This window comes from Sceloporus undulatus, chromosome 4, assembly GCF_019175285.1.
Source record: "Sceloporus undulatus isolate JIND9_A2432 ecotype Alabama chromosome 4, SceUnd_v1.1, whole genome shotgun sequence".
Lineage (NCBI taxonomy): Eukaryota > Metazoa > Chordata > Lepidosauria > Squamata > Phrynosomatidae > Sceloporus > Sceloporus undulatus.
The window spans coordinates 203,371,588-203,387,702 of record NC_056525.1 but is presented as its reverse complement, the minus strand read 5'-3'; the positions used below and the strand labels follow the sequence as shown (position 1 = coordinate 203,387,702).

Sequence of the window (16,115 nt, the reverse complement as noted above, 5' to 3'; positions counted from 1 at the left end):
CCAATCAGAGTCAAATGTAAGTGGCATGGGAAGAGTTACTGTGCCTCCTACCACAGTCAGCCAGGGAAAATTAACTCTTGGTTCTCCTGCATTCCCAAACTTTGTTTCAGTTGCCAACTGAAAGGAGATGGGATTTACTTGTTGATATTGTTAGACTATCAGGAGTAAAAGAATTTAACATAAATCACCCAGATATCTATATTCTGCCACTGTCAGAGAGAAGGTAATGAAGTGCAATGTGTAAGCATCCTGATGCTGTATGATGCATTCAACGATTTATGTTAAGAGCCAGTTCCTCTGTACTTAAGCAAAATCAAAACAGAATCACTTTAAATGTGTTTTGTACATTTGGAGGTATTACAAAATATTCCACTGGTGTTCTGTGTTCAGATGTAAGTGTTGCAGAAGATCTTCACTCCAAAAGCTTATTAGGAATTATTGGTCTTTTCCTGGATAAATCAGTTTTCAAAATATATTAGTGCAGTAATCAGTACAATAACCTCTACCCCCCCCCCCCCCCCAGAAACAAACAGCTTTAATCCTGTAGATTTTACTTAGCTCCCATATCTGGTTTCCAAAAAATAAAATAAAATAAAAAAATAAAAAAAAGACCCTTGTAGTTAATAAGCTAAAGCTACCTTTGTTCTATTCGGAAAACAAATTACAAAGTTTATTTTGCCTTCATTTTAGGCAATGGCTCTCAATGAGACTATATTTACTCCATGAGTAATGTTTCTTAAAATTCTCCTGCTTTTAAATTCCATCAGGCCAGAAGCTATAAATACTCCATCTATGCCAACTGGAATTTCCTCTGCATTTATTACACTCTAGTAAACACTACTTGTGTGGATAGCAAGTGTCAATTATTACAGGGAAATATTGATTGCATTGGAGTACTGAACCTCTTGCTATCAGGTGCAAACAGCTATTAAGTAGATTTTTGTGGTTTTTTCAGGCTATGTGGCCATGCTCTAGAAGAGTTTATTCCTGTGGCTGGCATACCTCTTAAGTATTCAGTTGGTGTCTATTAACTCTTCAATTGAATTTAAAGTAGAGTGGTTTCATTTCCAAGAAATAAGCTTCATCGACACCATCCCTAATTCATTTGTGGTAACGTTGAAAGCTACTATTTTCTAATATCTATATTGTTTTTTAAATTACTATTATTTTCAGTGCAGCTTACACTGCTCAAAACAAAATAAATATCCATTCAAGATTTGAAGCACAATCATATGCACATCTATACAAGTCCCACTGAGTTCATATTAAATGTGTATCAGGCTGCAGCCTTAATTCAAGGACCTGTGAAAGAACCACAAGCCTCTAACTACCTACACTATGCAGCCCAACACACGTGAATGACAACTGAATTGCTAACAATAAACTTGAATTTCAAAAACACGTTATGGAAATAGAAGCAAAGTTAACACCACAAATTTTTTATACACATGTGAATATAGATCAGGGGTACTGAAACAATCAATTCATCAAAAAAGTCTACATAAAACTATCAATCCACGAAACAAATTACACTATCAGTTCAGGTTTTTGAAATTTGAGTTTATTGTTAGCCATTAAATTGTCATTCACCTGTGGTGGGTTGTATAGTATACATTCAAAAAAAACCTACATATACCTAAAGCACATCTGGTTTTTAAAATTGTTTGTGCTTCTGGCTGCAAAGCCCTTAGTGTCAGATGCTATTACAGAGAAAGATTTGCTCTTATAAGTGGCTTGAGGGAATATGGTGGTGTACTACACAAAAATCTTCATGTGGCTTCTTGGATCCAATGTGCAGTGTCTTTTCATCTTTTCTTCAAAGGTGTTAGAGTAAAATTCTGCTCCCACATTAGATATTTCAAGTCAAAACCTGAATTTTGATGCATATCTCCCAAATATTTATATAAAAAGTCTAAATATTTCAATATCATTAAATTGAACTCCTTTTCTGCCTTAAAGAATATATTAAATGGTATATACCATATATACTCGTGTACAAGTCGATGAAATGTATAAGTTGAGGGAAGGTTTTAGGACCAAAATAATTGATTTTGATATGACCCGTGGATCAGTGAAGGGTAAAACTTAGGGGAGAAGAAGTTTTTAACATCAGATTGAGAAGGAAGCAAGAGGAGGGAAATGGGTAAAATTTTGGTAAAATCATAACTATCTCATTTTTCAGGTTTTGTACTGGGGTAGCATTGAAGATAGTCACCCAACACAGGACATAGTATACCCTTAATCCCATGTTGGACAGCTACCACAAGCATTTCAACACATCATGTTCTGAAATATTTGAAAAAAATAACTTCTACTGATATATGTTAGCCTTTTATACATTTATCCTTTTTCTTTCCATCTTTCTTTCCAGTAAATTCAGTAAAACAAGTTATTTGTTTTGGAGCTATACATATTTTGTATGTAAGTAACCTAAACATATTTCGGGGGGGGGGGGGGGGGAGGGGGAATTCCATCAAATTTTATACCCTAGAATAGTGGAGAAACCTTGGAGTGCAATTCTGTTGTATCCAGGAGGGTGTACCAGGGCCACAGGATTACTGAAGACTACAGCTGACATAGCAGGTGCATCCCTGGACAGTGTCTCACTGTGGTGGCAGAAATATTGTCTACTCTTTCTAATGCAATAGTAGCAGACAGAAAGGGTTTTTTTTGGGGGGGGGGGGTGCGTGCAAGTGCACATGGAGGGAAGCTTTGGATTTTCCCACTCTCCTAAGAAAAGGAGGAGACATATACACTAGCTCTGGAGCTCATGTACTTACTTTTCCTTCTGTGAACTTCTCCCCATCTTCTACACTGGCCAGCAAATATTGGGCAGGGCTCTTGAAGAAGCCATAGCAGTTTTTAGCAGTTCTTCTGCTAAGTATTATTCCTCTTTCACTAACCTCCACACACCCCATTGCAAACAGGACTGTTTTGAAAGTAAAGCTGTAAATTTATATGAGGTACATGCACAAGATCCCATACACTTGGAAGGATGTTTTCAAAATTAATAGCAAAGTGGTTGTCTATCACAGTTGGTCAAGAATGAAATTTCTTCACCCAAATTCTGCATAGACACAGAATAAGAAAATACAAAAAATGGGTCCTTAACAGCATTTTGACTCCCACTCCTACCAGGTTTCAGAAACAGATTGTCAGTGAGAGATACAATGCAAGCATTTATATATGACAGACAGATAAAGCTTTTGAGGACAGAATAGCTTTTGAAGACTCTCTCTGTATCTGCTTTCTATACTGATATTTTAAATAAAGTTGTTCAGTTTTTTATGCTGCAAATACTGTTAATATGTTTTTTCAATTTCACATTAATATGTAAATGGAAGCTTTAAAATAAAAGGTTTTTTTTAAAAAAAAGTTTAAAAAGTAGCATAGAAAATATTCAGGTGAATATGGTACCTAGGCTTTTATTATATAGTACTAACAGATAACATGTAAACACAGCCATGAGAGCATACAAACTGAAACCATGGATAAACGTTTATTTCCCAAAGTATCTTGAATCGAAAGGATACCAGACTATTATATTCAGAGCTGGGAACAAACAAAATCTGAGAAACTGAGTATATGCTTGCTAAAACAAGAGTTATGTTTATTTAGCTAGTGAATCACCTAGAGGAGTAAATTTTCACTTCCATGATAGCAATCTTTTCAGGCTTGCAAACACCCAGAAATAGGAATTAAAGATTTTAAGTGTAGTTATAAAGATCATAAAAAGTCTGACTTAGACTGAGGTACATGTACTCAAAACTGAGATTGAGTGGTAGCAAACAAACAGTTCCTCAGACAAATGCACTTTTTTTCATTATACATGTTACAGAAAAGAATAAGGAAATGTGCATTAACTGGTGTGGTCCACCAAGCTGCATATATTAATAATCTCTACACCAAACAGTTTGAAACAAGGGAAATGTCATTCTAATATAATTTCATGTTATAATTCATTTGGCTAAACTGTAGCTCAAAGTTTCTTTGCCATATTAAAAGTTTACTACAATAATTTTCACATGAACATTTAGACTTGAGTTTTACTCCAGGACTAAATATGGCATGATTTTGCTTTAAATTCTGCTGAATAGCTAAAAACTGACAATTAAAAAACTACATCAAAGAAAAATAAGTTGAAGCAATGTGAACCTCACATCATTGAACCACTTATGATGGTTAATTGTTAGTATTTAACAAATTCAAAGAGTTAATGAATCCTTGCATTCGTTCCATCTCCTGTGCCTTAGCTAGGATGCATAATTACAAAAGACAGCAGATACTGGTAAAAGCTTCAGGACAGAAAGTGCTTGACAAAATTACAGTTCTCAAGTGTGTTTGGTGAGAGAGTATAAGGGCAGATGCACTGATGAGAACCATTACAAGAAGAGTCAATTTTGTGTTAAAGTGTTCAAAGATGTCACCTTAAGCAGGAACAAAGCTTTAATAACGTCTTCTTAGACATATTAGGCATTTCCAGAGTCTACATCATTAGTGTTGTAATTCTAGCAGGACCGTCTCCATATAGTTATTGTTTGTTTCTATTTCTCTCCTGCAGAATAGAAGAAAGGACAATTAGCACAGCACTGTCACCAAATACTTCTGTCCTGTGAAACAGAATACAGCAGCTGTTTAACTATAAATATTTCATAAAACATGTTGCAGGCTTTAAAGAAACATGGAGGCAATTACGTTACTGAAAAGTTTATTTCTCACTCCAATCTGTAGAATTAACTTGCAGTCACTATTTTGACATCTTACGCTGTCATCTACTATGCCATATGAACTAAAGTAAAAAAAGAAACATTGGCCTGTTACAGACTGCCAAAATAAAGCTGCTTCGGGTCTCTTTGGAGGTATGCTATTTAAATGATGCATGCATCCTAAGAATCCGAAAACTGCACCAAAGCTGCACTCCAGTGCTTAGGAATGGAGTGTGGCTTTGGCACGACTTCCGGACTCTTAGGACCCATGCATCATTTAAATAGCATACCTTCAAAGAGACCCAAAGCAGCTTTATTTTGGCAGTCTGTAACAGGCCAGTGTACGGTATGTTAGTACAACAGGGCTATGAACAATGAAGCAACTAGACCACTTCTCACTGATTCAGCCCTCCAGAAGTCTTGCACTCACTCTATAGAAAAAGCATGGGTTGATACCATCTTAAAGTAAAACAGTACATTTTAACAATGAACTGAGTTTGCAACTTTACATACCTAGTTTCTAGAGAATTTTTTTAATTAAGTCAAACCCTGTCCAGTTAGAAAAACTTCAGAATCCTTGCAGCTTACCAGTATTCCTTTTGGTGAATATCGACTACATTGTTGAACATTTACCATATATATAAACTGACTTTGCCTTCCAAAAAAATCTCTAGTTACTTTTAGATTTCTGCTATAGTATATCATAGTGTATAGTGAAGAAGAAAACAATGATTATACCATGATTAGCATTTAATGTTGCATCATGCATTAGATAGCATGTATTGTTCAAGAAAAATGACTGTAGAATTTGTAGGAACAATGTTCTAAAATAGTAGGATTAATATAGAAATTTGTTTAGGCACCTTCCTCCTGCACAAGTATCCATTAAATAAAAATTGTGCCCCAAAATATACTGCTTACCATTTCCATTAAAATATGCTAAACCATGCCTGTTCACCCAGTAGAGTTTTTAAATTTCCTAGTTATAGATTATGGTAGTTTTAAAATGAATTTTTCAGTGGTTAAACCTTCAATATTGTTAAGAGGTCATTAATACATCATTGTCCATGTTGCTGGTTTAAAACGCAACACCCCCATGTAGCCATCAATACAACACCTAAAGATGTTTATACTTATTGAAATAGTCTCAAGAGATGTTCCTCAACTTGTAGAGATTATATCTAGCTCAAAAAAGACTTGTTTCTGCCTTAACGGAAGTATGCAAAAAACACTGAATCCGAATCCTATAAACATTATTTGGATAAGTGTTCTTCCAAGCCCATTTTACGCCCATCTACAATTTATAGGTTAGGACCTAAATCTCCTTTATGCAATATTAAGTTGTCCCTACAGTTGCAATGCAATAGAAACTCATAAACTGGACCATTTTGCAAACAGGTATGATTTACCCTTTCATTCATAAAAGGTCAACTCTGGATCTAATCCAGTGTTTACATGCTGTAAACACAGCCCACAATACCCTGTGATACTGTACTACAATGCAAGAAGCCTTCTACAAGCAAAACAACAGTGCCAATATCCCCCCACACACACACACACACAAATAAATTAAACATTTACACATAATATTTACACACATATAAAACATTTTAAAAGTGCCCATTCTGTTACAAGGCTTTAATAATTCCCTAAAATGAATTGAGCATAATAGCAAAATTATATTATCATCTTTAAAATCTCTTTCTCTCTTAAGTAGCCCAGGTTACTTAAATCCATGACAATCCATTAGGAATGTAGATAAACATTCTTAATCTGAGAATATTATTTAGAGAAAGGTAAAATAAACCATTATTTCTCTGGCATATTAGTAAGGTAAGCATCCTTACTTATTCATCCTCCCAGCATATCATCCATATCCTACTTAAATATACAGTCATGTGTTCTCTACAAAACACCAAAATATATATTCAACCAGAATATTGTTAACTCCTTGCCCTCCCTGTTTTTCCAAAAACAATGTAGTTTTTCTTCAGTTAATTTATTACAAGCTATACTCTTCCTGAGAAATCACCAAACACATAACCTTAAAGAAGATTATTTGTGGCAGACAAGCAACTACTTCAAATTAAAGAAGCTTTAAGAATCCAACATCTGGTCTGTAGTAACTTCCAGCTACGAACCACATGGTGAACAGATTTAATGTCTGCAAAAGGATTATTCTATGCACGCTGGTTTTTTTATCTGAGTTCATTTTATACCGTCCAATATTAAGTCAACACCTGTAACCTTTCTCTGGGTTCCTCGTTAATTTTCCTTCCTCCTACATTCAAGATTTCTGAATATGTTGTGAGTTTCTTTTTTGTGTAGTTATCTAGAATTAAGACTACAAGTCCATAGTACTGTAGGAAGAATAATGAAAAGGCAAATCAGCATCATCATGTAGATATTTAACATTTTCCTTGTGAAATGTTATTGAACTAGAACCAAGTAATGCCAAAAAAGGTAAAAAATGACAAGCCTCCTGTCTTGGCAAGTTCTTAAACAGTGTTATTCATGTATTAGATATAATAAAAATTAATGCATTATCCCCCAAAGCATGCTGAGAAAGACATAAAGACAAATTTCAAAGTTATTACAAAACATAAAAAGCCTGAATACAATTGCTGTGCTCAACTAGAGTACTGTATACTAAATGAATCAATAGGCTTTACATAAGTGTTGACTTAAGACTCAGCAATTAATTCAGTGGGTCTACTTTGAGACTATGAATTGTAACTAGGCCAAAATTATATATGAGTTTGATAGAAACATTCAGCAAGATCCAACAATGAATTTTCGTTGGTGGAATGGCAGATTGCAGCAGGGAGCAAGCAATATCCTTCCCCTCTAAAGCTCTCTGTGGACCCACAAACTTGGCTCTGTAGAGCTAGGTAATTTGAGTGGAGATGGTTTTTGGTGAACAGAAGGGCTACACTGGGGAGAGCAATAAAGTTCCACTGTGCCTACCAGCATGGTGTAAGACTTGGCATGTTAACTAGCATACCTGTACTCTGGTTAGTATTTGGATGGGAGATCACCAACAAATACCAGGTCTGTAGGCTGCATGGCAGAAGAAACTGCCTCTGAGTATTCACTGCTAAGGAAACCCTATGAAATTAATGGAGTTGCCATAAGTCAACAGGCAACTTGAAAGTACATACACGCACTTATGTTGTCCTACTTTAAAAAAAAAAGGAGCAAGAAGTTTTATTGTATTAGCAATACAAGTTTAAGAAATGTTTTACTTATCTACAACATTAAAAATAATCTCTCTGCAGCTTGACTCATGACTGTTTTCAAGTGTCTAGTGCTACAAGAATAATTCCAAAGCAAATTTCATAAATTCAACACGGCATTTGAAGTATATGTATCTGTATCAGGATAGGAAACAGGTAGCCTTCAAAATGGAACATCCATCATTGCTGACCGCTGGCCTGACTGGCTATCAGTTAAGAACAGTAAGCAGAATTCCATGAAAAAGTTTTGTGTTTTTCAGGCAAAACAAATACAATTATTTGAAATCATTTTTTAAAGTACTAGAGAATATCCATTATCACTGTGGCCTCTAAATGAAAAGTTATGAGAATATATTATTTTTTGAAAATTTTACTAGAGTGCTTTAAAGCTCGCAATTATAGTGCATAAACCTCTGCCCTACTCTAAACTCGAGAACATATACATGACATACGCTCAGGCAAAAAACTGATCCAGTTAGAGCATTTTGAGGTAAACAGATGTAGACAAATTGGAGTAAATGGGATTAAACTGGCTAAAATCCAATTTCAGTTTAAATACCTTGTGGATCAGAATATACAAAGCTGGTTTGGCCTCCCTTTATGGGGATGAACCATTGAATGAATCTTAAAAAACTGATGATTTTCTGAACATCAGTTTTTAAGTTTCATTCAATGGTACATTCTCATGAAGGGAGGCTGGGCCAGCTTTGTGACTTATAAAGCCACATTTAAATGTGTTTCTATTTACGAAGGTATCATGATTACACAAAACTGACAGTGAAAGTAATGCCAGAGTCTTATGTTATACTGTTATCATTGCTGGGATTCTTCCCAAAGGGCTTTGGTTTATTTATGAACCATGACTAGATAGGGAGATATATCTTACTCTTTGAACAATGGAAACCTGTTTTGGTTCAAATAAAGCTGTTTATTCGGTTGTAGTCTACAGATATTCCCACTGCATCCTGCATATGCTTGAATAAAGGAAAAAGAAACAGATTTGAAGAGAGTTTTTCTTCAGCCTTTGATCAATACTGAGGATACGAGCAAGCTCGTGTCACTTGTGAAACTGTTTGGTGTAACTAACAATAGCTGGCTTTTACATGGACACATAATGTCAGTTTATTTAAATAAAAATTGTGTACATACATACATATGCTTCCCCATCCCCACCCCTGGCTTTTGGCAGGCAGATAACCTCTGGACATGAGAAGTGAGATGGGCACAGATACAAAAGCTCTGCACTCTCACCACTCTCCACAAGATGGTGAATAAATGCAGCAGAGACCTTTTTCTACCTTCAGAGGCACATTACTCTTCTACTCTGAGACATTCTACTAAAAGCGAGGGTGCCTGGGCCAGTCCATGAACCATCGGTTGCTAGTCCATGGAGTCTTGCCAGGAAAGAAAGGCACAACTGTAGCAAAGGGATACAAAGATGGTACCTGTCTCTGGCACGCCAGAAGGAGAAAAAAAAAAATTAGTCCCCCACAGCATATACTACTGATGTTAAAACAGCCTAAATAAAAGTGAAGAACCCCCCCTGGACAGAAGGTGCCTGCCTGTTACAAACAATTGTCTTCCACACATGGAAAATGATGAGAATGCAAGAGCTGAGGCTGTGCTCATCCTTAAACAAATGTTTCAAATGCCTGAAGAAAGCTTGAAGATGTATATTTTCCAGAATTCCTAGAACAATGAAAGACTCTGTGGTTGTAGTAAAGTTTGATTTCAGGAGATGAACATGAAAAGAGAAATGCATACTTTTGAGAGATCCTTTACATATCTTTAGTAATTTTTATTTTCTAAGCTTACATCATCGGTGGTGTGTTTCATCATTTTATTTGTAAAAACACAAATTTGCCTTGAATTACATACTTTAGTCATCCCTGTAAAGAGAATTTCCTAATCCAAAATCTGTTCATTATCTTAGCGTTTAAGTTGGTCCTGGAAAAATCCATTTTCCTCTCTGGAAATATTCCATCTCTACCATTTCTGCTGATTATCTGAATATTTCCCTCCTCTGAATTCCTTGGTTACGATATTTATCTAGTTTTGACAATTTTCAGTTGCTATGACACTGTTCTCTCTCTAAATTGCTCCTATTCTACCGAGAAAATATCAGTGTTCCTATTCTGTGTGCTACACTTCCAGCCAGTTTGGGGGTGTGGCACACATATCATGCACTTCCCCACCTCCAAAACGCCTGGAGGTTGGCTTCATGCCTCCCAACTGCCCACACATGGGCCAGCTTCTGAGCACTCTGGCAGTGTGACGTTTAGATGCTGCTGCACGCTGCTGGAGCATCTTAAAGCTGGCTTCTGGCTGCAGCAGAGCTGAAAGACGGCTTTTTGCCAGTGCAAAAAAGCAGTGTATGTTTTCTGCTTCATTTTGGCCAGCAAAAAGGATTGGGGGCACAGTGTGCACTTGCTGTGACTCCAATCCAGCTTTGTCAGGGGCGGTTTCAAGCTGCCCCTTTGAGGCGGTCTGTTTCACACCTAGATTTACAAGTTAGGGCTTTTCTCCACCCAAAGGAGAGCCCAAGCACTACTTCCTTATAAGGCTCAGTCCTTCTGTATCCACAGAAAATTTTCAATACATATTTAACCTTTCCTAGCCTAACTGGGGGATGATGCAAACCAGTAGCTAGGAGCAATCTCTGGTCAATTCAGCCACCATCAGGTCACATTCGGACCAGGACAGCGGTGACTGCACAGCCCACTCTCAAAGTGGGACAGGGTGGTGGTTTCAAAAGAGCTGTCAGCAGTAGTAGTTCTTTGCCGCTCCTTTCGCTGGCAGACCCAGAGTGGCTTTTGGCTGTTTGGGGGGCATGCATCATCTGCATACCACACCCCTGAAGTGGCTTGAAGCCACGCCTTTTGACCTGTCTGTTCTGGTCCAAAGTCACCAATTAAAAGAAATAATGCAGCCATTCAGGTCTCTTCTTAACCCTCTAGTACAATGAAAAGTAGAACCAGGATGGTTCTGCCCCTGTTGTTGCTGCTGCTGCTTGCCTTCAAGTCATGTTCAATTTACAAGGCAACACTAAGGTGAGCCTATTCTTGGAAAGATTTCTCCCAAGTTAGTTTGCTATTACCTTTCTGGGATAGGAAGAATGTGACTTGTCAAAGGTTGCCCAATGGGTTTCCATGATTGACTAGAGACCTGAACCCTAGTCTCCCAGAATCCTAGTCCAGCACTCAAACCACTGTTTCATACTGGATCTAGAGATAATTTTACATATTGACCTGTGCAGTAATCAGCTAAGAGCCAAAGGCCTGTTGAAACAGAGGTCTTTGCTAGCCAGCAGAACAGAAAGGTTTCAGTTTGTCTTCCCATGAAAGGGCATTCCACAGTATGAGAGCGCACCCAGCAAGAATGCTTTCATATCCTTACTAAATTTGCTTGTGGTACAATTACTCAGCTTCTAGTTGGATGGTTTTTGTCTACCCAGAGCACACATTATAATAAATGTGTCACAATGTAACAATTCAACTAGAGCAGTTTAGACTTCAGCTCCCAGAAGTCTCAGCCATGTTGGCCAGTAGTCTGGGATTCTGGGAGCTGAAGTCTAAAAGCTTTTAAAGGGCACAGTTTGGGGGCCACCTAACTAGAGTAACACGTTTGAACTGTAATTTTGAAGTGTGCCTTTAAATGTATTACATTGACATCCTTCCTGTTTCTGCTTCGAGGTCCCACCAAGTTCAATGAGGCATAATCCCATTAGTACAAGACAGACGTTGAAACTCCTAATGTGAGAAACTCAATTTTCAATATTTCTTGTTTTGTGATTCCATATAACCATTGGTGACACACTACTACCTCAGATGAGGCATATGTTCAAAGATGATATCCACAACTGAAGGTGTTACAGCCATTTTACAATTCAACAGAAACACACCAGACAAATGGAAGAGGACAAGCAGAGGTGGGTGGTTAATATGCTCTAGCTTTCTAGCAAATTATTCTTTTACCAGGGTCTTTGATTTTTGTTCAGTCACAGAGATGTCACACTTGAGAGTAGACCCATGTTACTGATGTGTAACTTTAATGACAAAATCAACCTCTAATTCAGTGTTTTGGGGAAGGATTCAGAAGGAATACATCAGACACTGTTTTAGTAATTTTCTCTATTCTGTACAGGATCCACTTATATCCCTTCTTCATTCCCAGGAACTGATTGTTACTTTTCGTACAATACATGAAAATAACCCAAACTGCTACCCATTGTGTCCAATTCAAACTGATGGTTATATACAGCTTGGGTCTATCTAGACCAGGGGTTCCCAACCTAAGGTGCCCACACCCTCAGGGGATGCAAGATAGAATATTAGGGGTGCGGCAGGGTGCCTTGTGTCCTTGAGCCATCACTCATTTTTTTCTGATTTAGATGTACATTTAGATGTCAATTTAGATATGCATTTTATGCACTGAGTCAAAAACTGATTTTTTTCAAGTTCAGTTTGTTCACCTGCAGTATTTTATGTGGTTCAATTTGTGATTCAAAATTGGAAGTTAGGCTTCTTCTTCAAATGTGATATTACTTTTGTATGGGGTGCGAACATTAATCAAACATTTCCTAGGGGTATAGGGCATAGAAAAAGTTGGGAACCAATGATGTAGACTTTCTGATACTCCCTATATGAGTCAGCCTGAGTTTTGAAGTCCTTGTGAAAAGGCTGTCTCTCACATCTCACCACTGTCAGAAGCATGTTTGATGAACATATAAGAGAAAGTGATCTTGGTGCTCAGGCAGACTAGGCCCTTTCTGCTCTCCTGCTAGCTGGGTGGCAGGCAAAGAACTCTTAATTTTGACAGGCCTTTTAACTGATTGCTGTAGAGGTAAAGATGTACATTTTCCAGAAATTTTGAAGTCAGGGCGGGGGACTATTTTTTCCTGGGTTTTTTTTTTAGGGAAAAATATATTTTTAAGAAAAATGGAAAGCAGCACCCTTCACAAAATGAAAATTACTATTACTTTAGGAACATAAAAAGTACTACCATATATACTCGACTATAAGTCAACCTCATGTATAAGTCAAGGGTGGGTTTTGAGGTCAAAATTATGGATTTTGATATGACCCTTGGATAAGTCAAGGGTAAAATTTAGGCATATGCAACAAAGGATCTAAATGATCAAACAAAGGAAAACAATGCCAAAAAACCTACAAATGTCTGGCAGGCACAATGGTTTTGGCTAACACTAAAGTCTGGGTGGAAGAGAGAGGCCAGTGCTTCTAGGACAGATTGACTCTTGTCTTTCACCAGGGGATGGTTCCCTTGTTAATAAGATTTAAAGTATAGTATTTACATTGACCCGTGAATAAGTCGACCTAGGTTTTTGGGGTCAATTTTTTGACTAAAATTTCTAGACTTATACATGAGTATATGCAGTACATATAACTTGGTTCGACATGAAATTATATTTGATAAATTAGGAGTACACTTTATTTAAAAAATAATTACAAACTGAATTTATTTTTAAAGCTTTATTTGTTTAGTTACAAATGGAGCTACAGGGTTCCGGCTGTAAGGAACACCTGGACAATAAGGAATCTCTTTGATTTTGCCAGTTTAAGAGTAGCTCGCAAGAAAATAAAATTCCACAATTAAATAGGTGACACCATTAACATTGGTAAACAAAGAAAATTATTTTGTCTCCACTAGGTTCTCCATAGTGTCAACAGACACAACACACTCATTTCCATTAAAAACAAGTGAGAAAAGGAAAGCAAGACCAGGAACTGTAATGACTTGATAGTATACATAATCTTACATAAGTGTTCCTCTTACATAGTTTTTAGAAATTATTTTGGTACAGTCAACACTTAATCTTGAACATTTTAGTAATCGTGCTAAAATGATGCATTCCATAATCATTCTTTAAAAAATAAAATGGGGGAAAGGCTTCATGGAAAAAACGAAATACTTTTCTGAACTCTCTCTCCCTGCCCCAGTCCTTTACATTTCTATGCATAAGGACTGTTCAATGGAAGGTGGTGTACTTTTACCTTCACTGTTACATTTTAAATGCTCTTAAGTTGTTTTAAATCAGTACTGCTTTTTACTAGAATAGTTTAGCTATTTTTGACACTATGATGGTATTTTAGTTATATTTTATTTATAAGTCATGAGCCATACTGAATCCCACATTGAGAGAAAGGCAGGATACAAATAAAATAGTAAGAATGAGTCAGGGGCTGAGCCCTCTTGCTCCTACTGCATTCGCCACTACACAGCAAACGATCCATTTTGCTCTGAAAGTAGATATAGAACTCCTGAAGAATCATGACACAACCTGTGTCTACACACATACCTTTCACAAAATAAACTATGTTTTTATCACTGCAAATTCAGTGACAAAAGGGGAACACACTGAGATCTACAAAAAATAACAATGGCAGCCCTAAAGGGTCTGGCCAATCCTCAGTGAGGACCAAGCGGGCATACTTTGCAACCTGATAACATCAAGAGTCAGACATTAATCTTTGGTGTTCTTCACATCAAAAAGGATAAATGTAAGAGGTGATGCTGTAAAAGCCACCTAGTTTTAAACTACATAAAACCAAACAAAAGATGGCTACACCAATGCATTCCTAAAACATTTTCTTATTCTTCACTCAATTCAAGATTTAAACAATTCTCTCTCAATGGAGCACTTTAATAGTATCACCAGTGACTCAAAATGGTCTCAATCTCCCTGAGACAACAAGGAAGAAAGTAGACTGAGCAGCCTTTTGAAGGGTTTGTTTCAGAAATGTTCTCTTGTGAAAGTTTTTAACTCAAAATATGTTGAGCATAAAAAGAGATACTTTGGAGGATACAATTGCATAGCCATTCTTTTGCTCTGTCACTTCCACTATTTTTCTGCCAATGTGGTACAGTAGTTAGAGTTGGACAAGGACTGTGGAAACCTGGATTCAAATCCCACCCACCCAGGAGGTCACTGGGTGACCCTGGGCCAGCCATACCTCTCTGTCTAACCTATCTCACAAGGCTGCTGTGAAGATAAAAATGTCAAAACTATGTCCCGGAAGGACTTACTATCCTTGGAGAAAAGCTGATTCTTAAGCATAACAAATGAATGAATCTCTCTCCCAAAAGCTAACTACTGTTAAAATTAAGCTGCAACAGTGAGTTGGGCTTTTCAATAACTCGGGGGGGGGGGGGGGGGGGGGAGAGCAAGAAGGGTGCTCCACTCCATCCCTTGCAAAAGTTGGATTCCCCTCTATCAAGCTTCGTACAAAATGTGCATGAATAGTAGTGTTATATAACAGACAAATGGAATATTACAAACTAACCACCACCGTAAGACTAGGCAGCAAAATGAAATGGTTTATTGGGGGTGGATGACTACTGGCCAACATATATTGTTGGACTGCAATTTCCATGAGCCCTAGCTTACACAGCCAATGTTGGGCATTGCAACCCAACGACATCTGGAGGGCCAGGCTTAGTCCATTTATGTGACATGCTGCGAAGCTATGTGACATGCTTGGAGGCTCCAGTACAAGGAGCCCTGTGAAAAAGACATTCTGGATCTCAAATGGTTTTTTTTTAGTGGGTAGGAACACTAACATGCCATGGGTTTCTAGAACAAAACACCATACACTTTTGTATAAAATCTGTTTGAAATTTGGGAGGCTTCAAGTCCTGAGAAGTTGTTACTACAACTGCAAATCTCATCTATTGTTCACACATCCATAATCAGAAAGACTGTAGGTGATTACTTTTCATCTGCTGCCCCCAGACTGTGGAATGATCTGCTAGAGGACATGTGACAGCTGAAAATGCTGAGTGCTTTTAAAACAGCATTAAAGAATATCTTTTCCAGCAGACCTACCCAGTCAATTTTTAAATGACTTTTTAACTGTACAGTGCACCCTTTCTTTATGCAGGGATCTGTTCCGGACCCACCCACCCCCATAAGGGAAATACCACATATGCTGGAGACCAATCGAAAACAATGGGGCTTGTGCCCACGATGCAGCATGAGCACCATTGCCTCTTCTGGCACTTAAGCTGAAAGCCACGTATGATGCGGGCACACTGTATATGTATTCTTAGGAGCGTATTTTTAATGATTTTATAGTACTGTATATTAAGTGTGGGTTTATGTGTTTTGTAGTTTAACATGTTGTACCCCGTCTTGAACCTTGAGGAGAGGCAAGAA

At 37.4% G+C, this 16,115-nt stretch overlaps 1 protein-coding gene across 3 annotated transcripts in view; it reads right to left on the bottom strand.

The window, feature by feature from the left end:
• Positions 1-3,399: 3,399 nt before the first annotated feature.
• Positions 3,400-16,115, bottom strand: part of YTHDF3 (YTH N6-methyladenosine RNA binding protein 3) — a 27,131-nt gene continuing 14,415 nt past the window's right edge. For all 3 annotated transcript variants that reach the window (XM_042466226.1, XM_042466223.1, XM_042466227.1), the window contains one exon: positions 3,400-4,555. In XM_042466226.1, the coding sequence (XP_042322160.1) occupies positions 4,532-4,555 (24 nt within the window). In that variant the 3' untranslated portion in view covers positions 3,400-4,531. The remainder of the gene's footprint in view (positions 4,556-16,115) is intronic.